This window comes from Meles meles, chromosome 20, assembly GCF_922984935.1.
Source record: "Meles meles chromosome 20, mMelMel3.1 paternal haplotype, whole genome shotgun sequence".
In the NCBI taxonomy this organism is placed as follows: domain Eukaryota; kingdom Metazoa; phylum Chordata; class Mammalia; order Carnivora; family Mustelidae; genus Meles; species Meles meles.
In genome coordinates this window covers 18,455,322-18,477,662 of record NC_060085.1, presented here as the reverse complement: position 1 = coordinate 18,477,662, position 22,341 = coordinate 18,455,322, and the positions used below count along the sequence as shown (strand labels likewise).

Sequence of the window (22,341 nt, the reverse complement as noted above, 5' to 3'; positions counted from 1 at the left end):
GGGTCGGGTACGGGGTTGACCCTGTGTTTTCTCTTCTGAAGGCAGTGTGCGCTGGCAGCCCTCCGTGACGTCCGGCAGTTCCTCAGTGAGGAGGGGGGCCATGTGGCGGTGAGTGGGACAGCCCGGTGTCTTTTGGGAGTGACATATGGGAAGCCTAGCTACATCCACCCTTTTGCTTGTCAGGTACCTAGCAGGGAGGGGAGGGTGTGTGTGGCTGCAGTGGTCCCTGGGTGCCAGGCCCTGGAAGGAAGTCAACAGTCACCATACAGAAGGAAGCCCGAGGCTGGATGTGTGCTGGGAATTTCCCTCTGGGCTTGTGGTTGCACTTGACCTAGTAGGTCTTCCTTCTGGATACTCACATTGTCGGTCACCACATGTGGTTATCGTGTTACCTAAGTCTTGAGCAAGTGTGATTTCTGCTGGGCTGGAGAGAATCCTGCCGCACATTAAGTGGCTGTTCCTGGAAGCTGCTGAATCCTGGGTAATGGAATTCCAACGATGTGCTGGCCCCTCCCGTCAGATGGATGGGTGGGGCCAGGTTGAGCCTGGGTGTCTATGGGAAAGGCCCCTCTCCTCACCCTGTGCATTAGAACACAGGAGCAGCTTTTTCCTTCCTTTTTCCTCTTGGAGGTGTGGTTCCTGCAGCTCTTAATCTTCCAGCTCCACCTGACTCAGTCCCCTTCTTGGTCTCAGGAGTTTCCTTGTCCTGGCTCCCCAGCTGAAGCCCTGCTCTTGGCCCCCGTGTCTTCTTTTTCCTTGACTTACTGACTTGTTTTGTTGGAGCTCATCCTCCAGTAGCTTCCCAAGGAAGGTACTTGGGAATTACCTTGCATGAGATCTTGCGTGTCTGGCAATGGCTTTTCATCCTCCTATCTGATGGTTGGGTTTAGGTAGGAAGTATTTTTCCTTTAGAATTTCTACAGCATCGCTCTGTTGTAGTATGGCTTCTAGAGTAGTGTGGAAAAGCCTGATGGCGTTCTGATTTGCTGATCTTCCCAAAAGTTTCATCTCTTGGGGCTGCTCATGCCCTTTCCTCTGTGGAGAACTTGACAGCCTTGTGGTGGGTCTTCTCCCTCATGCTGGGTCCCGGGGCCACCCTTTCCAATGTGAAACTCTTTTCTAACAGGTCAGGGAAAATGTCATATTGCTGTAATAAACCACCCCCACGGGTTTCTGACAGTTGATTCTCTGCTCCACTCCCAGTTTTCTGAGCTGCTTTTTTGAGAACTCCTGGTGGTTTCATGCTGGACCTGAGCCCTAGTTTTATCTTTTTTTTCTCTCCCAATTTCCTATCTCTGTCACTTGTATTCTATTTTCAGGGAGACTTGCTCAACATTACTGTACAAGCATCCAGTTGAATTTTGAAAGAATTTCTGTGATCGTATTTTAATCTCTCAATTCTACATTTCTTATCTTTGAGTGTTCCAGTTTTTTAGAACTCTATTTCTGTTTCAGGGTTCTTACAGTATTTTGTATCTCTCTTTAGATAATAGTTGTAAAGTTTTTTTTTTTGACATTTCTTTCTGTTCCCTGTCCCATCTTCATTTCCTCACTGTTCCTTTTATTCTTTCTATGTAGTCTCTGTTTTTCACGTTGAGGTTTTGCTGGAGCATCCCATGAGCCCTGGTTGAATGCCCTCTTAAAAAAGTGATGCTTGGGACACCTGGTGGCTCAGTCGGTTGGGTGTGCCTACCTTTGGCTCCCGTCATAATCCCGGGGTCCTGGGATCAAGCCCTATATCAGGCTTCTTGCTCTGTGGGGAGCCTGCTTCTTCCCCTGCCTGACACTCTCCCTGCTTGTGCTCGCCTTCTCTCTCTCTCTCTCTGACAAACAAATAAATAAAATATTTTTTTAAAAAAAGATGCCTTAAAACCTGGTTTTAGACATGCGAGTGAATGGGTCACCCCTGAGGGCACATGGACAGGCCCCAGTGGTTCACAAGGAGGCCCAGGCAGTTCAGCCTGACTGGACAAGGCAGGGAGAGGGCCTGGGGCTCCACCTGCTCTTAGTTTCACCACCAGGCAGTCCCCCCATTTCCACTGCACACTTGTCCCTTTTCTCGGAGACACCTGGGTCCCTTTCCTGATGCTCCTCATTCCATACAGGTGGGTGTGCTCTGCTGGCCGAGGGCTGGTGTTTGGTTTTCTCCATTTCTCTGAGTCAGTCCCCAAAATTCTGCTAACATCTCTCCTGTTCTCTTTCTTCTTCTTTTCCCATCTTTGCAGAGTCTCGGGTGGAGTGACGATAAACGGGGGTTCTGCACTCCATGTTTAACTGGTTTTACAGGAAGTCCTGTTGGCCAAGCACGGACTGAGTGCCTTCCAGGAGCACAGGCACCCACTCCTTCCAGCTTCCTTGAGGCATGTTCCTCAAGGAAGGGGAGGCCTGGCCCAGGCCCTGCAGAGACCGGCCAGGCAGGTGGCCTGGGCACCAGCTGGTCCTCGTGAGAAAAATGGTCCCTGTGCAGCTGCCGTTGGCTGGCCTCCCACCTCCCCCGCTCTGGGGCCAGAGTCCAAGTTAACCCTGGTTTGGTCCTAGGTTTTTGATGCAACGAATACCACCCGAGAACGGAGAGCGACCATCTTTAATTTTGGGGAGCAGAATGGCTACAAGGTGAGAAGTCTTTGGTCCACCTCGTTGTTTGGACTGTGGCACATTCGGACCCCCCAAGCCCCTGTCACAGCCTCCTGATGTGTGCGGGGGTCAGGCAGGTGGCCTTCTGGGTGGCTGTGGGGTATAGGGGTTGCTGTTTCCTCTCCACCTGGGCTTTTCTTTCCAGGGAGGTGGGTGTCTTGTAGGAGCGTTCTGGGTAGGGTGGCACCTAGTTTGGTTTGGGGCTTCTCGAGCCTATCCCCACCCCAGAAGAAGGGCCCTGGGGTCAGCTTGGCCCTCGGGGAGGTGGGAGCTCTGTGGAGCCAGGCCCAGTGCCCTGATTGTGTCTGTGGTTCTTTCCCTCCTGCCCGGCCTCATCCTTGCTGTAGACCTTTTTTGTGGAGTCCATCTGCGTGGACCCCGAGGTCATAGCTGCTAACATCGTGGTGAGTGGTGTCTCTGACCTTGTGGGGGATCGTAGTGCAGCAGAGGTGGCGTGGGACAGCAAGGTCCGTCTGCGGGTTTGGGCCGGTGCCTAGGCCGGCCTGGCTTTGGGCTTCTTGAACATTGGGTATGGCGGGGGAAGGCCGTACAACGCCAGGTCAGGTGAACAGAGACTCTCCCATGCAGCGGGCCGTGTAGCTGGGGGGTGTGCACTCTTGCTCCCTCCTCTTGCCTTCCCCTCCCTTTCGCCATCGTCATTCCCTGGACAGTGGGAGAGGAGCTTCAGCCTCTGGAGGCAGGGAGTGGGGGTAGGAAACGATGTTTATATTCTGAAAGAGAAAGAGATTTGACCTTTCTCCCCTACACCCTGTCCCCTATCTCCTTATCCAAGGAATGAACATCTGGGTTGGGGGAGATGGTTCAGCTGGGAAGGGGCTTCCAGGCCCTTTGCCCCTGTGGCCTCACCTCCCGCTGTGGCACAAAGGTGAGGACTCCCACCTTCTGCTGCCCAGTAATAGTCTGCCCGCACTAGTGTGGGAGTGAAGACCAGGGGACTGCTGGACTCTTCCTAACGGAAGCAGTCTCCCGGGGTCGGCCTCCAGCCTCATGCCCCCATCCTTGTCCTGGCCTCTGGCTCAGCCTCCCCTCACCCCCTGCCCAGCATCCTCCTTGGTCTCTGGCCCTGCCTGGCCTCCAGCCCTCATGTGTCCTTGCTCTGTACCCGGTCCGGCAGCAAGTGAAACTGGGCAGCCCTGACTACGTGAACCACGACAGTGATGAGGCCACGGAAGATTTCATGCGGCGCATTGAATGCTATGAGAACTCGTACGAGTCACTGGATGAGGACCTGGACAGGTGAGTGAGGCAATCACTGTGGTCTGCAGCTATGATGGGTGGTGGGTGGGGGTCCCGCTCGGCTGCCTCCTTGTGACTCACTGGCGTGGTGGCTGAAGGGCTGCCCCAACAGGCAGAGATGGTCTGGCCTTTTTTCTTCCCTTCGGGCAGAAGTTGTAGGCCAGAGGTGACTTGCAGAACCCCTATTACCTTATGTGGGGCTCTGCAAGTCGGAATTTTCTGTTATTCCATGTGACTCTTGATCTCAGGGTCCTAAGTTCAAGCCCCGTATTGGGCATAGAGCTTACTAAAAAGAAAGGAAGGGAGGGAGGGAGGGAGGGAGAAAGGAAGAAAAAAAGAAAGAAAAGAATTTTCTGCTATTCTTTTATAAAATCAAGCCTAATTTCTGTGTGGAGGGCCTTCCGGCAGGGCATTTGCAAGCATTTCATGTTCTGTGAGTGCACAGTCTGTGTTTTGAGGTGGTTGGGGGGGTGGGGAGGAGCGCCCACATCCCGTCTACACAGAGCTGGCAGTGGCCTGTGCTGGTTAGCTCCACAGGCTCCTTCTGGAATGGCAAACCCAGCAAGAGTAAGTGTTGGGTGGGGAGGGGTCTTCAGACCTGCATGGGGCATGCCGTTAAGGCTCTTACGGTAGCAAACTCTATCTGTAAAGGGTCAGGTAGCAAATATTTTGGGCTTTGGGAACAAACAGTCTCTGTTGAGCTATTTAACTCTGCCATTGTAATGCAAAGGAGACGTAGACAGTATGTCAATAAATGGGCATGACTCCTATTCCAATAAAACTTTATTTACAAAAACAGGCTGCGGGCCGAATTTGACTTGTTGGCCATAGTTCACCAACTTCTGTGTAACAGCCTAAGTGGGGGCAGTGGTTAAGTCAGTAATACCATGGCCTCTGGTAAAGTATTGCATAGTTACAGATCATAGTCAAGACACAGGCGACAGGGTAAGTTATGTAGCATTACGTGAACGTCTGAATATAAACCTGTATAATCATATGAGAACATCTCGTGCATACAAACCAGGGGAAACAGGCGCCTGGAAGAGAGATGATTTCTGGGCGTCTTTACAGAACAGTTCCTACACTGACTGAGTGTCTGTGGCCGCCCAGGCCAGTCGGCATCCACTGCCTGGGCCCCTGTGGTTTTTCGTGTTTCTCCAGTCACCCCAGTACAGTGGTTCTCGTGGTTCTGTGACGTGACCACACGAGAGGGGCTTAGCCAGGTGGAGCTGCTCCTGTCCTATTCCTCAGTTGATGCTGCTGCTGTTTTTATTGGTGTTTGTGTAACAATCCTAAACCTAAACCCAGGCCCTAGAGCCAGACAGTGAGAACTCAGCTGAGAACCTTCAGATGGCCTCCCCAGGCCAACCCAGAGCACCATGCCCGAGAAACCCCGCCTTTCCTCCTGCTGCCTCCCCAATACCCAGCAAACATAAACAGACGAGTGAGCGTGTTCTCCTGCTGCCCCGCTGCCCAGCCTGAGCGAGCAAGGGAAGCAGCTGAGCTGGGGTACAGGAGCGGGCTTCCTGAGGGAAGGAGAGGCAGGTCCAGGAGTGGCTGGCCAGGGGAGCGGAGGTGAAGAAGGTTTGCCAGCTACCCCAAGGTCAGGCTTGGAAAAAACTCTCTCTTCTTTATTTATTTATTTATTTTTAAAATATTTATTTATTTATTTGACAGACAGCGATCACAAGTAGGCAGAGAGGCAGGCAGAGAGAGAGAGGGAGAAGCAGGCTCCCTGCTGAGCAGAGAGCCCGATGCAGGGCTCGATCCCAGGACCCTGAGATCATGACCTGAGCTGAAGGCAGAGGCTTTGACCCACTGAGCCACCCAGGCGCCCCAAAACTCTTTCTTCTTTACCTTACAGACTGTGCGTTAAAAGCTCAGAGGTAGGCAAGTGGGGTCTGGGGGCCACAGAGCAGGGGTGACAGTCACAATGTGTATGACTGACCCTTTCAATGTCACCTTTTGGAAACACGATAAGTGTTGAGCACCTCTCACCGGGGTCTGTCTGGATGTCCCACGTGTTGTGTTGCTCCCTCTTCATCCCGTCCCTTGCACACCCGCTGCCTGTCCCATGTGTTGTGATCTCAAGCCTGGTGGTCCAGAGCACACAGCTCTGTGGCCACTTCCGATGGCTGGCAGGCTGAGCCCTCGGGGGCGCAGTCACACTCGCACGTCTCTGTCGCCCTTCTCTCTGGAAAGGGATCTGTCCTACATCAAGATCATGGACGTGGGGCAGAGCTACGTGGTGAACCGTGTGGCCGACCACATCCAGAGCCGCATCGTGTACTACCTCATGAACATCCACGTGACCCCCCGCTCCATCTACCTCTGCCGGCACGGGGAAAGCGAGCTCAATCTCAAGGGCCGGATTGGCGGGGACCCGGGCCTGTCCCCTAGGGGCAGGGAGGTCAGTGTGTGTGTGTGTGTGTGCGTGCGCTGGCCTACTCGGGGGTGGTTGGGGGAGCCGTGGGCAGCTGGGTGCATGCATGCATGTGTCCAACAGGCCTAGCTCCAGCTCTCGTAGCTCATGCGTAATCATTCAATCTGGAATGTTCCTATCATGTAGGGAAAGTCACCAAGCACCACGCTTGGATCTCTGGCTTCCATGTGAGCTGTCACCAGCTGAGCCCCTTTCCTTGGAGAGGCACACCATTATGGGAGTGACCCAAGTCCCTGCAATGCAGCTGATGGCTGTCCCGCAGTCTGGGGGAGATGCTCAGGCCTCTGTGGGGAGGCCATGTGGTCCAGGCCATCCGGTTGGGAGGTGAGCGATGGCGAGGGGCGTAATGTTTCACAACTGGAATTCAGAGCATCGCGTAAGGACAGCACTCGAGGGTGTGGGTGCTCTCAGGAGGTCAGTTCTCTGTGTTCGGAGGCTGGGTGGGCAGGATTCTCTTGTGCCTTATGGCTTTGTGGTTCTTTGAAGGGCCACCTTGGGTTTGTGGGTCCGAATTTGTTTCTGATGCATTTCAGTTCGCCAGAAGTCTGGCCCAGTTCATCCGTGATCAGAACATAAAGGACCTGAAGGTCTGGACGAGCCAGATGAAGAGGACCATCCAGACAGCCGAGGCCCTGGGTGTGCCATATGAGCAGTGGAAGGTCCTCAATGAGATCGACGCGGTAATCAGCTGCCCTTTGCTGCCCTCCCAGTGCCCCCGCCCTCCACTGCTCGGTGCCCTCAGTGCCCGCGCTCTGCTGCTGGGTGCCCCCAATGCACCTGCCCACTGCTGCTGGGTGCTCCCAGTGCCCACCCTCCACTGTAGTCCCTGCCCCTCCCTTGCCCAGCGTTCACTATCCCCATCTGCTCACCATCCCCACGGGCCCTCACTGCCCCTGCCTCTGCTGCTCGGTGCTCCTGGGCTCAGCCCAAGGCCCCGGGGGAGCTCTCTCCTTCACTCTCCTTCAGTTTTTAGGGATTGGATTCCCCCCTCCCCACTTCCCTTCTTTTGAATTTAACTATCTTGACCAACCAAAATTTCTTCTGGTGTTCCAACATAAGCCTTAAAAACTGATCTCTCCCTAGTTAATTCACTTACCTATAACCACCCATCTATCTTTTCCCTGTTGATTTATTTCATCTACTTTTATATTAAGTATGATTTACAGTATCACACGATTTTAATTATGGTAGTTTTTTAGTCTGTTTCTTGGCCATTTGGATATCTTTTGTGAGGTCTTTCGTTCTTTTTCTTCCCAGACTGGATTGTCTGCCTTTTTTTTCCTGGTGGTTTTTAGGAGTTCTTTATGTATTCTGGATACACTCCCAATGTTTGACTGGGAGCTGGACATTTTGGATGAACCGTGGGGGACATAATTTAGGCCCAGGTGAATGTTGTCTCTCTTCAGAGGATTAACTTTCACTTTTTGCAGCCAGTTGGGGTGGGTTACCATAGTCGACTCAGACATAGAGCAATTTGCTAAGCTGTGTTTTGATCTTTGTAGAGGGCAATCAATGTTCAGGTCTTCTCCTTCTCCTAGAATGTGGCCTGTAAGGTTCTGATGGAAAACCTTGTGGGCCCAAGCTTCTGTTTCTGGCCCCTCAGCCCAAGATGGTTGCCAGCTTGGCCAGACTTCTGTCCACTCAGTCCCTACTTCCTGCTTGGCTTCTCCTCCTCACCCCCGGTTTTATTGAGATATAATCGGCATGTAACAGTGTGTTACTTTCAGGTGCACAACACGAGGATTTGGTAGAGTTATATATTACGAAATGACTAAAATAAGGTAACGTCTGTCACCTGCCATAGTTATACATTTTTTGTGTGTGTGAGGAGAACTTTTAAGATCTGATCTCTCAGCAACTTTCTTTCTTTCTTTTTTTTTTAAGATTTTGTCTATTTATTTGAGAGAGAGAGTGAGAGAGAGAGCACGAGTGGTGGGGAGGGGAAGAGGGAGAAGCAGACTCCCCACTAAGCAGGGAACCCCATGCGGGACTCGATCCTGGGACTCGATGCCGGACCCCGGGATCATGATCTGAACCAAAGGTGGATGCTTAACTGACCAAGCCACCCAGGCGCCCCTCAGCAACTTTCAAATATATGACTAAGTATTGTTAATTATAGTCACCATGATGTACGTTATATCCCGAAAGCTTATTTATCTTTTTTTATGTATGTATAATTCAAGATTTTATTTATTTGTGTGTGTGTGAGAGAGCTAGAGAAAGAGAGAGGGAACAAGCAGGGGGAGCAGCAGGCAGAGGGAGAAGCAGGCTCCCTGCTTAGCAGGGAGCCTGATGCGGGACTTAATCCCAGGATCCTGGGATTGTGACCTGAGCCAAAGGCAGACGCTTAACCAACTGAGCCACCCAGGTGTCCCAAGACTTATTTATCTTATCACTGAAATTTTGTACCTTGGACCACCTTCACCCATCTCCCTCACCCCCAGCTTCTCATCCTTTTAACTGCCACTTTCAAAGCAACACAACCCCAAAGCGAGAAATGATGCCATGTACCAGGTTTCTGTCTTTGGGCTTCCTTTTTCTCCAAGACCTCGGCCCCTCACGGCCTCTCTGCCTTGGTGCTCTATGATAATATCAAGCAAATTAAAAAAAGTTTTTTTTTCCTGTCTGGCTTTTCCAGTTGCTCTCCCTGGAGGGCTGTTCTGAAACAGGTGAGGCCACCATTGCCTGAAGTGCAGGCTGGTAATGAGAGCAGATTTGAATTGTAGAAAGGTCACCCCAGCTGGCGTAGAGAACTGGTATTGTTGGGGGTGAGGAAGAGGGACAGGCTGGAGAAGGGAGACCAGTGAGAGGGGTCCACAGTGGCCTGGTAAGGTGACACCTGGAATGTGTCTGGCAGCCAAGCAAGAAAGAGGAGTGGAGGGATCTACAGGCCCCCTACTCATTTATTCACTTATTTCTGCCAGCCTGCCCTGTGGTCGGAACTGGACCAGGTGCAAGGAACCAACATGTGGGGAAGGGGGAAAAAGTGATAACTTCGAAGAAGACAAGCGTCCAGAACCATTCCGGGTTTCCGGCCCCTGCGAGGGGGTTCTGGGTCACGTGAGGGCAGGAACTGTGTCTCCCTTGTGCCCAACGTGGTAGGGACTCACTAAATATTTACCTATTGAGTGGAAGGAGGAAGTTTGGGGGAGAACTGGTGAGCTCTTGAAAAGGGTAAGCACTTTTTGTGACCCTCTTATAGCTCCTTTGACCGTCTTGTAGGCTCCCATCTGCTGGGACTGTTGGGAGTCATGGAGGCCGGCGGCCATGTTTCCGCGGGGGTGTGCTCTGCAGGGACTCAGTCCCGGCTCTAACACTGGGCTTCCCTTACGCCACCCCAGTTGCTTCTTTTTTTCCCTTTGTAGTTAATCTGATTATTTTCCTAGATGCTGGTGGATTCTTTTCTTTATCTTGCCAGTTTTCCTAATATCTGTGATCTAGTCATCATTCTTTTGTGTTTATCTTTGTTCTTTTCCTGGGTTCTGGTAAACAGCCTTGGGCTAAGCCTTCTGTTTCAACACTGGGGTGTTTTTTTTTTTCCTTAGTTCAGCCCACAATTCACGGCCTTATCTGTTTCTTTCTTTCTTTCTTTTTTTTTGTTTTAAATACCAGCTTTATTGAGAAATAATTCACATACCATCTGGTTCACCTACCTAATGCGTACAATTCAGTGGTTCTTAGTATAGTCACACAGCTCTGCAACCACAACCGCAATTAATCTCAAACATTTCATTGCTCCAAAAAGCAACCCTGACCCCATCCCTCCATTTCCTTCCAATTCCTTCCCCCAGCCAGAGCCTACCACTCATCTGTTTTGTGTCTTCATAGACTGGCCTAGTGGGGATATTTCATATAAATGGAATCTTACACTATGCGGGGTTTTTTTTATGACTTAGTGTTTTTTTTCCTTTCACTTAGCATGTTTTCAAGGTCCATGCATGTGGTAGCAAGTGTCTGAGCTTCATCCCGTTATGTTGTCCCGTATCCTGTTGGACGGATGTACCCCATACAACATATCCAGTCCTCAGCTGACGGGCTTTTGCGGGATATGCATTTGGGGGCTCCTAGGAATGATGTTGCTGTGAACATTCGTGTGCAGCCTTTTGTGTGGACATGTTGTCCTTTCTCTTGGGCGTATATGGAGGAGTGGAACCATGTGGTAAACTCTGTATTTAACCTTGGCGGAAAACTGCCAGGCCGCAGCCTTGTGCGTTCCCACCAGCAGTACCTGAGGGATGTGATTTCTCTGCATCCTTACCAACTCTTGCTATCATCTGCCTCTTTTTTTTTTTTTATAACCTACCAACAGTGGAACATCCTTCAGCAAGCTCTCTACCATTTTCTAACAAAGATCTCCTTTTCCTTAGTGTCCAGTAAATTACCATTTCCATTTCCTTCTGAGGCCTCACCAGAAGCACCTTTCACATTCATATTTCTTTTTTTAAAAGATTTATTTATTTATTTGAGAGAGAGAGAGAGAGAGAGAAAGAGCATGAGTGAGGGCAGTGGGGCAGAGGAAGAGGGAGAGAGAGAGCTCTCAGGCAGATTCCTTGCTGAGCGTGGAACCCGGTATGGGGCGCGATCCCAGGACCCCAAGATCATGACCTCAGCTGAAGTCTCAAGTTGGCTGCTTAACGGACTGAGCCTCCCAGGCGCCCCAACATTCATATTTTTAGCAGCATTATGCTCGTGAGGATATATGTTTTCTAAGATGATAGAAGCTCTCTCTACCATGCTTCACTTCCATCTGAGCCTTTACTAGAATCACTATCAATGGCCATATTTTTACCAAGTATCTGGTGTTTGCCAACAGTCCTCGGCATTCCCTAACTTACAGCTGCAATCTCTGTCCTCGAATGGCCTTCTTCCCTGTGTGTGTCTCTCTGTGTCTTCACTTGGTCATCTTGAAAGGACATCAGTCAGTGGACTGGGGCCCACCCTTGGTGACCTCATTTACTTAATTACATTTGAAAAAACTTCCTTTTTTTTTTTAAGATTTTATTTATTTATTTGATAGAGATCGCAAGTAGGCAGAGAGGCAGGCAGAGACAGAGGAGGAAGCAGGCTCCCCGCGGAGCAGAGAGCCCGATGCGGGGCTCGATCCCAGGACCCTGAGATCATGACCTGAACCGAAGACAGAGGCTTTAACCTACTGAGCCACCCAGGCGCCCCATTCTTTTTCTTTTTTTAAAAAAGATTTTACTTGTTTTGGGGATGCCTGGGTGGCTCAGTCGGTTAAACGTCTGCCTTCAGCTCAGGTCACGATCCTGGGGTCCTGGGATCAAGCCCTGGGTCAGGCTCCCTGCTCCCTGCTCAGAGGCAAGTCTGCTTCTCCCTCTCCCTCTGCCACTCCTCCTCTTGTGCTCTCTCGCTCTCTGTCAAATAAATATATAAAATCTTTTTAAAAATGTGTTTTATTTATTTTAGAAAGAGGGTGAGAGAGCACGTGTGAGCTGGAGGAGGGGCAGAGGAAAGGGGAGACACAGAATCTCAAGCAGACTCTGCGCTGAGCGCAGAGCCCAACATAGGGCTCAGTCTCACAATCCTGAGATCATGACCTGAGCCAAAATCGAGAGTCTGATACTCAACCGACTGAGCCATCCAGATGCCCCCAAACCCTACTTCTAAATAAGGTCGAGCTCACAGATACCATGCATTAGGACTTGATGGTCTCTTTCAGGAGGGGCACATCTGACTCAACAAAGATGGTTTGTCTTTCTGGGAATTTTCTTGTTTCACGTAAGTTATCTCATTTGTTGGCACAGACGTGTTCACAATAGCCCCTTAGAGTCTCTTCTCATTCTGGAAGCTTGGTAGTCCTGTTCCTCTGTGATGCCTAATCATAGAGACTGGAGCTTTTTCTCTTGTCAGTCTATGGTTTGTGAATTCTGTTAATCTTACCAAGGAACCCACTTCTGCTTCCATTGTTTTTCTCTGTTTTCTGTTTTCTGTTATGTTGGTTTCTGCTCTGGTCTTTATTACTTCCTTCCTTTGGCGTGCTCTGCTTTTTTCCTGCTCTTCTTTTTTCCAGTATTTTAAGATGGAAGATCGGATTATTGATCTGAGATCTTTCTTCTTTTCTTTTTCGCCCCCTCCATACAGACATTTACAGCTAAAAGTTTTTCTCTTGGCCTTTCCTTCTTTTTTTTGGGGGGGGGGGCCTTTCCTTCTTAATAGACATCTTTGCCCCAAGGCTTGGTCTAGAAAACAGCTTAGAACAAAGGCAGAGGCCAGCAACTTTTTATTAGGACATTTTATGGCTTCTTCCCCTCTCGGGGACCTTAAACCACACTTATGTGTTGTCAACCAGTGTGCTTTGCTGGATTTTTTTTTTTTTTTTTACAAAATAGCATTTATAGAAGGTAATCTACACTACGTGTGAGTGTGTGTGTGTCGAAGGACCCAAGTGAAATCTTGCTTTATGGCTTGTACGACAGTCCATAACTCAGAATACATATTTCTACAGCACAGAGAACAAAAGACACAAGGAAAGACACATAGTTAACATTCCTGTTTATTTTTATGGCATAAACTGGATGGATGAAAAAGACTGTTGTGGTAGCTCTTTACAAACGAGGGGCTGCCCCCTTGGTCTGTGTCCCCACAAGCCTGCTCTTTCCAGAGGGATTCTAAGCTCCAGGCTGGGAGAGCCCCTGTGGCCCAGGAAATGCCCCGTAAACCTGGTCCCCTCTGCCTGCCCTCCCCCGCGTCCCCGACACAGGGCTCATCCCCAGGCCTGGCATGGGAGATGTGACGACCTCCGTATCTCCTTAGGGTGTCTGCGAGGAGATGACCTATGAAGAAATTCAAGACCATTATCCACTGGAATTTGCCCTGCGGGACCAGGACAAGTACCGGTACCGGTACCCCAAGGGGGAGGTAGGTGGGATATGGGGGCTTAGCCCTAGCTGCCCTCTGCTGTCTGCCCCAGGGTTTCTGGGGGACTCTGTGGAGGCTGCGTGGGCAGCAGGTGGGGCCTGACCTCAGAGCTTGGCCAGGCTGGGTGTGTGCGTCATCTCTGCCGCTTCCCAGCCATGGTGCCCAGGCCACGGTCCCCACCCACCTTCGGTGGTGGATGGACATGGCTGCACGGGACCCCAACTCTGAGACTCATTTGATTCCTACTCTCCGATGTTCCCCATCTTTGCCTTTCCCCTTCCCCAGGGCGTCACAGGGATCATGCATGCCCTCCCCGTGGCTCCAGACACAGGGCCCTGAATACAGGCTAGGAAGACCTTCCCTAGTTGAGTCGTGGCCACAAGAAGCCACGTGCTCAGACACCTTCCCTCAGGCTGGCTCCTGCCTCAGCCCAAGCCCCAGGTCAGAAGTCGGTCACCTTTGACTTGGGTATCCCCCACTTCCGGGAGGTGGCCTGGGACAGTGGCCAGATAAAGATACCCCTACAGACACACACATATGTATGCACATACATGGACAGCTGCAGAAGCTGCCCCCCACCCCAGGTGCCAGGCTCTTGGCCCCCCTGCTAGACTATCTTCAGGAAAAGTAAGCCTCCGGGGAGCATTAATTATTCCCCACATCGTACTGTGAGGCAGAGCTCAGATTTAGAACTAACCCAGATAACCATAGAAAGAAGCAAAGCAGTTGCCTGTTCAGAGTTGAGAATACAACGGGGGAAATTGGCAGGGAAATTATAGTTACCGAAAGAACTGATCTAGGATTCCTCGGGAACTATGGGGCATTGCTCCCCGTCAGCCTGCGGGGGGCACTTCCAGCTCCAGCTTGAGGCTGCATTTTGAATGTCTTGAAGGCCTGCTCACTGTGTGCAGAGAGGGCTTGATCTCCAGGGGAAGTCTCTGCATCTCAGGGCCCACGGGTTGGTCCAAGGGCTCCCTCATAGGCTACCTCGCAGCACCCGGGGAGGCCCAGGGCACTTCGACCATAAAGATCTTTGTTCCTGGGCCCTCAGGCATGCCGATGGGTCATGTTCCAGAAAGTTCTGGGGGTCTTTGCTCCTCCCACCCCCATGGTTCTCTCTGTGTGTTACATCTGCCGTGGGCTGGAAGGGCGCCGCATCTCTACTCCCAGTCCTCAGTTTCCGGCAGCTGGGGGTTCCGCTGGGGTCCCTGTGGGTAGGCAGGGAGATGGCCCCCTTTGGCTGGCAGCCTGAGGCCCAGCCCGGCCCTCCAGTCCTCCTGGGACCTGGCCCTGGGCTAGAGGATGCATTCTCTTTCCCAGACTGCCAGTTCTTCTTCCCTCCCAGCTTCCCTCTCAAGCTGGACATCTCACTGTCCTACAGAGACAGGCCCTAGCCCGGAGCTGCCCACCCCCACTGCCTGTGCCCCCGGGGTGCCAGGCTTGAGGATATCTAGCCATAGCCTCCCTGAACAGTGAGGGTCCCGGGAGGGAGGAGGTAGCCTGCTACCCAGAACATTTCCGTCACTACCGCTGGAGCAGGGCCTGAGGGACCCTTCCCGCTTGTCCTTGCAGTCCTACGAGGACCTGGTCCAGCGCCTTGAGCCTGTCATCATGGAGCTGGAGAGGCAAGAGAATGTGCTGGTCATCTGTCACCAGGCTGTGATGCGCTGTCTCCTGGCCTACTTCCTTGATAAGGCGGCAGGTATTGGCCGGCCCCGAGGGAGGTGGGGTGTGTGTATGTGAGAGAGACAGAGGGACAGTTATGTGGGCATCTCTGGTGTGCCAGCCCTGCCCATCTGTGTCCACAGAGCAGCTGCCCTACCTCAAGTGTCCGCTGCACACCGTCCTGAAGCTGACCCCTGTGGCTTACGGTAAGGAAGCTTCTGGCACACTTGCCTGCTTGCCAGACACTGGCTTTCCACGGGGCTCCATGCTGTTTCTGCAGATCCTGCCTTTCCCAGTTTCCTTTTTTTTTTTTTTTTTTTTTTTTTGGTTTTAATTTCTGTGGCCACATGAGCCCTTCCAGAGATCTTTAACCATCATCCGCCGGCATGACGGGCTTTTCTGTTTTTTTCTGAAACCCCCACAGCCCCCACGGCCTGGACCTTAAAATATTCAGAGTATCTTGAGAGCGGACTCATTTGAGTCCCACCTCTGCCTTTCATTGTGCCTGCAAGGGGCCTCGGGCCGCCTCCTAAGCTCCTGGGTCTCAGCTGGTCACTTTCAGCCCAGGCTACAAGGCACCCCTCAGGGGGTCGTGTCCTTGGGAGAAGGACAAGAAAGCCCAGCGACAGCTGATGTCAGGCCCCTGTGTGCCCATCCCCTCATGCCCATTGCACGGAGCCCCTGGTGTGATGTGGATTTGGCCTTGTGTTTGTGGCTTGGGGTATGAGTGGTTTGGGGGCCCTGAAGGCTCACGGAACGATAACATGTGGAGCTCAGGCCTGGGGCTGCTTAGATGGCTCTGCCCCGGCAGTGGACAGCTCGTGTCCTCAGTGAAGCCCTCCTGGATGTCTGTTCTCACCAAGGCTGCACGGTGGCACACGATAAACACAGGGCTGAGGTGTGCCTCCTCCTTCCTCGTATGCTCCCCAAAGCTGCCTAAGGCAGGAGGACTGGATGAGGCTGAGATTGGCTGCCTGTTCTGTGACACCCAGGGCCCCCACCCGAGAGAAGCTTCTACCCTCTAGGGCTCCAGGAGGGGAAATGGATTTACATCTTCCCTTTGGCAGGTTGTAAAGTGGAGTCCATATTCCTGAATGTGATGGCTGTGAACACGCACCGGGACAGGCCTCAGGTAGCAACGGGGTTACGGCTGGGGCAGTGAGCTTATTCCCGGGGGTGTCTAGATACAGCATCTCCCAGGCCCAGGGCCAACTGGGGTGCCTGCCAGAGAGAGCTTGAGTTTTGTGCCAAGCCTGCTGTCTTGTTGTCAGGGCAAGGTCATGGCCTGGACCAGGCCTTCCCAAGGGTGTTGCCCTAGGAGTGGGGAAGTCCCTGGAGCTGGGCCACCAGGGTAGGAAGTGCCCGATCCTGGGTATGGTGGCTTCCCAGCAGCCCTACCGTAGAGGTCTGAACCAGCGGGAGAGGCTGTCTCAGCTGGGAAAGAAGCAGGAGACCTACAAGGAGACACTTGGGGATTCTTCCATGATCCCCTCCAAGTTTAGGCCTCAAGGTCATCCTTTCCAACTTCGAGCACCTTTAAAAACTAAAATGGTATGTGCTTTGTTGGGGAAAGGGCCCTACAGGCTCAAGAGTGTGTTGGCGCTGGACAGAGACGGTCCTGCTACAGAGCAGTTCATGACCCTGTGTTCCCCCAGTGCCTTGTTTAAGATAGAAGCTCCTCGAACCATTGCCTAGAACCCCTTTCCATGTCCATGGGAGGTCTCTCTGCCACATTGCTTACCTCTTCTACTGAGGCCAAGGGCTGGGCCAGCCCTTCTGGATCCCATTCCCGGAGTTGGGTGCACCAAGAAGTCTCCTGGGGTCTCAGTTGTGCCTGCTGCCCCCCATAAGGGGGGATGGGGGGCTCTGGTCCCTGCCAAAGGTGCACAACTTGGGCTGCTCACCTGCAGCCCCTTGGCCTTGATCCCCACAAGCAGAGATGTGTGGATGTTCTTAAGGCCTTGCCCCCTCACTGGGACCGTCCACCATGCAGGCCTCTTCCCTGTTTGTCCAGAGACTCTGCTGCAGGCCCCCTCTGGCCCCCATAGGTCGGGGAAGGCATGTCCTAACAGGAGCTCTTTGTGTTGAGGGAAGTCCAGAAGGCAGTGGGCCCTCTCTGACTGACAGGGTGATGGTAAGAGAAGCTACTGGACCCGGCAGGCACTGGGGGCTGAACCCCGCATCTGTAGGGTGGGACCCATAGGGTCCCTGGCAGCCCCTTTGCCCCCCTCTGCGTGCTGGCTTCTGAGAAGACAACTTCCACTGACCACAGGTTCCCTTTAGGTGGCAGGATCCCCGGGCTCTAGCCCATTCTTGGGAGCAAACTGAGATAGGAAAGGGGCCCCCAGGAAGCCTGCCCCATCCCGCATCAGAGTCACACCTGTCCCTCCCCTTGCAGTGGCTGGTTCAGCAAACCCAGAGGTGGGCCCCTGGGGGCCGTGTCTTCTTCGCTGTGAGTCTGGGGGCATCACGGTGGCCCCAGGTGACCTGCTTCAGCAGATGCTGGTTATGAGGGGCCACAATCAAGAAGATGGGCCACCAGGACTGGGGGACTCATAGGACCATCTTCTGGAGCTGCGGAAAGTGTCAGGCCCCGTAATCCTCAGGCCTGAGCCCCGCAGGCCATGGAAGGGGCTGGGCTTTGTGGCTCGGCGAGGCCTGTCTGTAGTTGACAGCTTCGGGAGGTCCAGGGCGCCCTGCGCCTCGGCTCTGAGAGGACTGAGCAGGCCGCAGACGAGGAGGGGTACACAGGCTCCTGGGGCCTCATCAGACACCTGCCCACCGAGACTTAGACCAGGAGGTGGGCAACCCCAGGATTGGGGTCCCCTTCCCTGCCCCCACTGATGAGGATTTGAGCCCCCAACCACTGTTCCCTCCCAGTTGCCTCAGGCCCGAGGCAGGAGGTGGGATGGCCTCGTTCTGTCAGTCACTGCTCACTGCCTCACTGTCTGTCTGCTCACTGCCGGTCCCGTGAGCAAGGAGCGAGCAGGACCCAAGCACCTTCCTCCCCTGCCTTTGACTTCTTGTGCTCGTCCTCCCACTCATTTGTGGAGAGGCTCCTGGGCACCTCGCTCTTAGGGAAATTTGGGGGTTGGAGTCCCACAGCCAGGGCTCCTGGAGGGTGAGTCTGTGAACCTAGAAGCCTGCAGCGATGAGTAAAGTAGACAGCAGGACAGTGGGTGTCCGTCTGTTCTGGCCACAGAGTGAACGTTCTGTGTTTTGTGTGTGTGTTTTGCAGAATGTAGACATCTCGAGGCCCCCGGAGGAAGCCCTCATCACGGTCCCTGCTCACCAGTGACCATGTCTCCCCCACTGCCACCCCCAGGCAGATATTGAGCTCTGCAGGTGTGGTCATGACAGGCCCCTGGCCCATGTGACACTTTCTCTGCTGGAACATCCCAGAGGCCGTGCACTGGCCCCCCTGCTTCCTCATCGATGGTGACAGGGTTAGACGCCATGCCCAATGGGCTGCTGTAAAGTTTTGGTCAGACTGGATCTGCCCGGGGGTGCCCCTCCTGTCCTGCCCCGCCGGGAACCGGAGAGCCGCCGAGGCCTGGCCCTCGTGTCGGAGCCGCTCGTGAGCGCTGTGTGCTCACTTCAGCAGAAGCCCGCAGGGAGGCAGCCCTTGTGGTCACCCCTTCTTGACCGTGCATACGCTGGAACATTTGGGGGAGCTGGGGGCCCAGGCCACCCCTGCCCCTCGGCTGTCCCGGTGAAAGCACATGAAGTCGGGGTGGTCGTGTGAGCTCCCTTCCCTGTGCCGACCCAGGTGCTCGAGGAAGAGGCTGCCATCCCGCCTCTCCGTCCCTACTGTGCTCCCCTCGCTACCTCTGCCCCGTCGCCGCTGTGTCCACACGGGAGTGGACCCTGGTGGCCGAGAAATGCATTTGCTGTGAAACAAGCCTGTCCTGGCATTCGCTGCCCTCCGCCGGTGAGACCGAGCAGGGGACAGGCAGGAAGGTGGGGGCGCCCTGCCCAGGGGAGGATTTTCCCAGCATGGCACAGCTTTGGCTTCCCTTGCGTGGGAGCCTGGCGTGAGAACCACCCCGGGGGGCTGCCATCTGTCACACACTCCTGAGTTCCTTTGGGCCCAGGGAGGCAGGCTGGCCAGGGAGTCCTGGCTCCATCTTGTCTCTGGGCAGGAGGCCTGGCCGGCAAGTTGAGAAGCTGCGTGAAGAGGTGTCTGGGTCTGTAATTGGAGGCCCTGCTGTCCACAAGTGGGTCCTGGTCCGGGATTCTGGGCCCACATTGTACCTGGAAACTTCCCTGGCAGAACAGCCCATCTTTCCCAGCCTCCTGGGGCTTTGCAGCCATCTGCCCCTGAGGGGAACGTGTGCCCCTGCCCCGGCTGGTTGTCTCTCATCCTTGTGCACTGCAGTGGCCATGGACAGACCTGGTGGAGGGCTGGGGCAGGAGCTTCTGGACTTAGCCTGCCAGAGCCCCTAGCCCTGAAGTCAGGACCAGAGGACCATGCCACTGCCTTTGGGACATGGGGACCACAGCCCTTGTTTCCATGTCCCCCAGAGTTTCAATGACTTGGTCACTTGGGCATGCTTACTTGTTGGCCATGGTGGGTCTCTTTGATTGGTGCCAGGTACATCGAGACATCCCCACCTCTCCAGGACCGGCTGGCCGAGGCACGACCAGCGAGGCACAACCAGTGAGGGCAGTCAGGAGCTGCTGGACCCAGGGTGTTACGAGGACTGGGATTGGGCAGAGGGATGTCTGGGGGCATGGCATCACTTGGGGCAGATCCTCTCTGCTCTCTGCATGGGCAGCCACCCACTGGCTGGCTGCCGGGTTTTATCCATGACGGTTCTCGTGTCAAAACATTTGTGTCAAAGACATTTTCCCATTCTCCCTGGAGTGGGTGATGGTTGGTGGATCTCAGCTGCACATGACACCGTGTCCAGCATTCTTTGCAATAAATACTTAAAAAATCGGGGTGCCTGGCTGGCTCAGTCAGTAGAGCATGTGACTCTTGATCTCGGGGTTGTAAGCTCAAGCCCCATGTTGGGCCTAGAGCTTACTTAAAAAAAATAAATTAAAAATGAGAATCTAAGGTTGTATCTTGTGGCCATCTCTCCATTTCTGAGGTTTTTTTTTAGCTGGTTCTGAAGACTCCCACATTGAGGTCTCTCATAGGTCTGTGTTGGGGTCTTTGGTCCAGCTCCCACTTCCATGCCTATCCTCCTCTGAGAGGAAGCTGTCTTGTCCTGGAGTGAGTCCTGGGCCTGGCGCCCATGGGCAGGGACAGGGCCGAGTTCTCTCTGGGCCAACCTAGGGTTCTGGGTCCTCGCCCCTGAGCAGGAAGCAGATGTGTGAAGGGGCATCTGAGGTGGAGGACCATTAAGGGGAAATTATGGGTCCCAGATCATGGCATCTTTGGGGAGCGGATGGAACCAGGGGCTGGGTCAAGGATGGAGGGGCGGCAGGGGGTTGTGAGTGGGGGCGTGTTGGCTGGTTCTGCCCTGTTTTCTTTGTTGCCTGCCTTTGGGTTGGGGAAGATGATGACGGGCAGGGTTTTTCCCCTTCCCCTGGTCCAGGACCTCACTGGACTCTGCATGCCTCCTGCCCTGGGGCCGGGCTGTTGGAGGGCAAGTCACAGGGCTGCTCCTCGGTGGACTGATGGGGCTGGACATGTTGGCTGCCCATCTGCACCTCTCCCAGTGTGTCGGGATGGAGGTAGCTGTGGCCGGGCTGCTTCTGGCTGGTTCGGTGTTGCCAGTAGCTATGGCTCTGCCTTACCCAGTTGTGTCATGATCAGTGACAGAAACCTCTGACCTTCATCCCCGAGTTCAGCGCAATTTCAGCTGCGATGGTCTTCCTGGCAGTCAAGATTAGGGGACAGCTTGATGGTCCTCCCCCCGTCTCTGGACACTGAGTTCCTGGGTGGACACCTGACCTGAGAGGCCTCAGCACTTTTGGGAGAAGATGTTAAAGACTTCTAATAGCAAAGCAACAGCAGAAGGAATAAGATCTAACATTATGAGAATTTTTCTTCAGGTCCAATGTTCTACCACAGCCTAGGAAGAGGTATTATATTTCATCATATTGAAAAATTGTGTAGCATTTTGGGTTGCTAGGAAACAATGACCATCATTGGATGTTAGGGTCAGAGGACATTTGGATAGAAAGAAATGCTGTTCCAAAGGCATAGGCTTTAGCAGAGGCGTCTGGCTAAGCTCAGTCAGTGGAGCACATGACTCTTGATCTCGGGGCTGTGAGTTCGAGCCCCATGTTGGGTGTAGTGATTACTTAAAAATAAAATCTTAAAAAACAACAACAACATAGGTTTCAGCAATATTTGAATTAGATTTATAATATAACAATTACATACTATATATTAATAAATGAAAATACAATGATCACTTGGCAAAGGGAAGTGTTGGCATGTTTGGCTTAGGCCAGTCATGTGTGGGGCTGGGCACATTGTTATTTGAACTTTAAAACTATTTTATGAAAAGTGAAAAATGGAGGACACGCCTGGGTGGTTCAGTCAGTTGGGCATCTGACTCTTGACTTCAGCTCAGGTCATGATCTCAGGGTCCTGGATTGAGTTCTGCATCATCAGGCTCCGAGCTCAGTGGGGAGTCTGCTTGGGATTCTCTCCCTCTGCCTCTCCACTGGTTTGTGAGTGTGTGCGTGTGCTCTCTCTCTCTCAAAAAAAAAAATATTTATTTATTTATTTAAAGATTTTATTTATTTATTTGACAGAGATCACAAGTAGGCAGAGAGGCAGGCAGAGAGAGAGAGAGGAGGAAGCAGGCCCCCTGCCAAGCAGAGAGCCCGATGTGGGACTCGATCCCAGGACCCTGAGATTATGACCTGAGCCAAAGGCAGTGGCTTAACCCATTGAGCCACCGAGGTGCCCTCTTTATTTATTTTTTTAAAAGATTTTATTTATTTATTTGACAGAGAGCGAGATCACGAGCGGTCAGAGAGGCAACCAGAGAGAGAGGGGGAAGCAGGCTCCCTGCTGAGCAGAGAGCCCCATGCGGGGCTCGATCCCAGAAACTCAGGATCAGGACCTGAGCTGAAGGCAGAGGCTTTAACCCACTGAGCCACCCAGGTGTCCCTAAATAAATCTTTAAAATAAAAAAAGGGGGCACCTGGGTAAGGCCTCTGCCTTTGGCTCAGATCATCCCAGGTTTCTGGGATTGAGCCCCGCATGGGGCTCCCTATTCCATGGTGAGCCTGCTTCTCCCTCTCCCTGTCCCCCTGCTTGTGTTCCCTCTGTCTCTCTCTCTCTCTCTCAAATAAATAAATAAAATCTTAAAAAAAAAAAAAAGAATCCCCCATATGGAGAACAGTGACTATGTTGCTTAGTAAGTAAAGGTTGAATTGTGTCCCCCCCACAAAAAAATTCAGACATTTAAGATCTAACCCCTGATACCTCACAATGTAACCTTATTTAGAAATGGAATCTTTGGGGGCGCCTACGTGGCGCAGCTGGGTAAGCA

At 52.9% G+C, this 22,341-nt stretch overlaps 1 protein-coding gene across 5 annotated transcripts in view; it reads left to right on the top strand.

Moving 5' to 3' along the window:
- The window catches only part of PFKFB4 (6-phosphofructo-2-kinase/fructose-2,6-biphosphatase 4), a 29,436-nt gene extending 9,616 nt beyond the window's left edge, over positions 1–19,820 (top strand). For 3 of the 5 annotated variants that reach the window (XM_045991139.1, XM_045991138.1, XM_045991141.1), the window contains 11 exons: positions 42–108; positions 2,539–2,613; positions 2,982–3,038; positions 3,770–3,891; positions 6,094–6,301; positions 6,868–7,014; positions 13,109–13,213; positions 14,786–14,915; positions 15,022–15,084; positions 15,946–16,010; positions 18,117–19,820. In XM_045991139.1, coding sequence (XP_045847095.1) covers positions 42–108; positions 2,539–2,613; positions 2,982–3,038; positions 3,770–3,891; positions 6,094–6,301; positions 6,868–7,014; positions 13,109–13,213; positions 14,786–14,915; positions 15,022–15,084; positions 15,946–16,010; positions 18,117–18,176 — 1,099 coding nt within the window. In that variant the 3' untranslated portion in view covers positions 18,177–19,820. Of the gene's footprint in view, positions 1–41; positions 109–2,538; positions 2,614–2,981; positions 3,039–3,427; positions 3,521–3,769; positions 3,892–6,093; positions 6,302–6,867; positions 7,015–13,108; positions 13,214–14,785; positions 14,916–15,021; positions 15,085–15,945; positions 16,011–18,116 lie in introns of those variants that run through there. The other 2 variants (XM_045991142.1, XM_045991140.1) reach the window with 2 other exon arrangements.
- Positions 19,821–22,341: the final 2,521 nt, after the last annotated feature.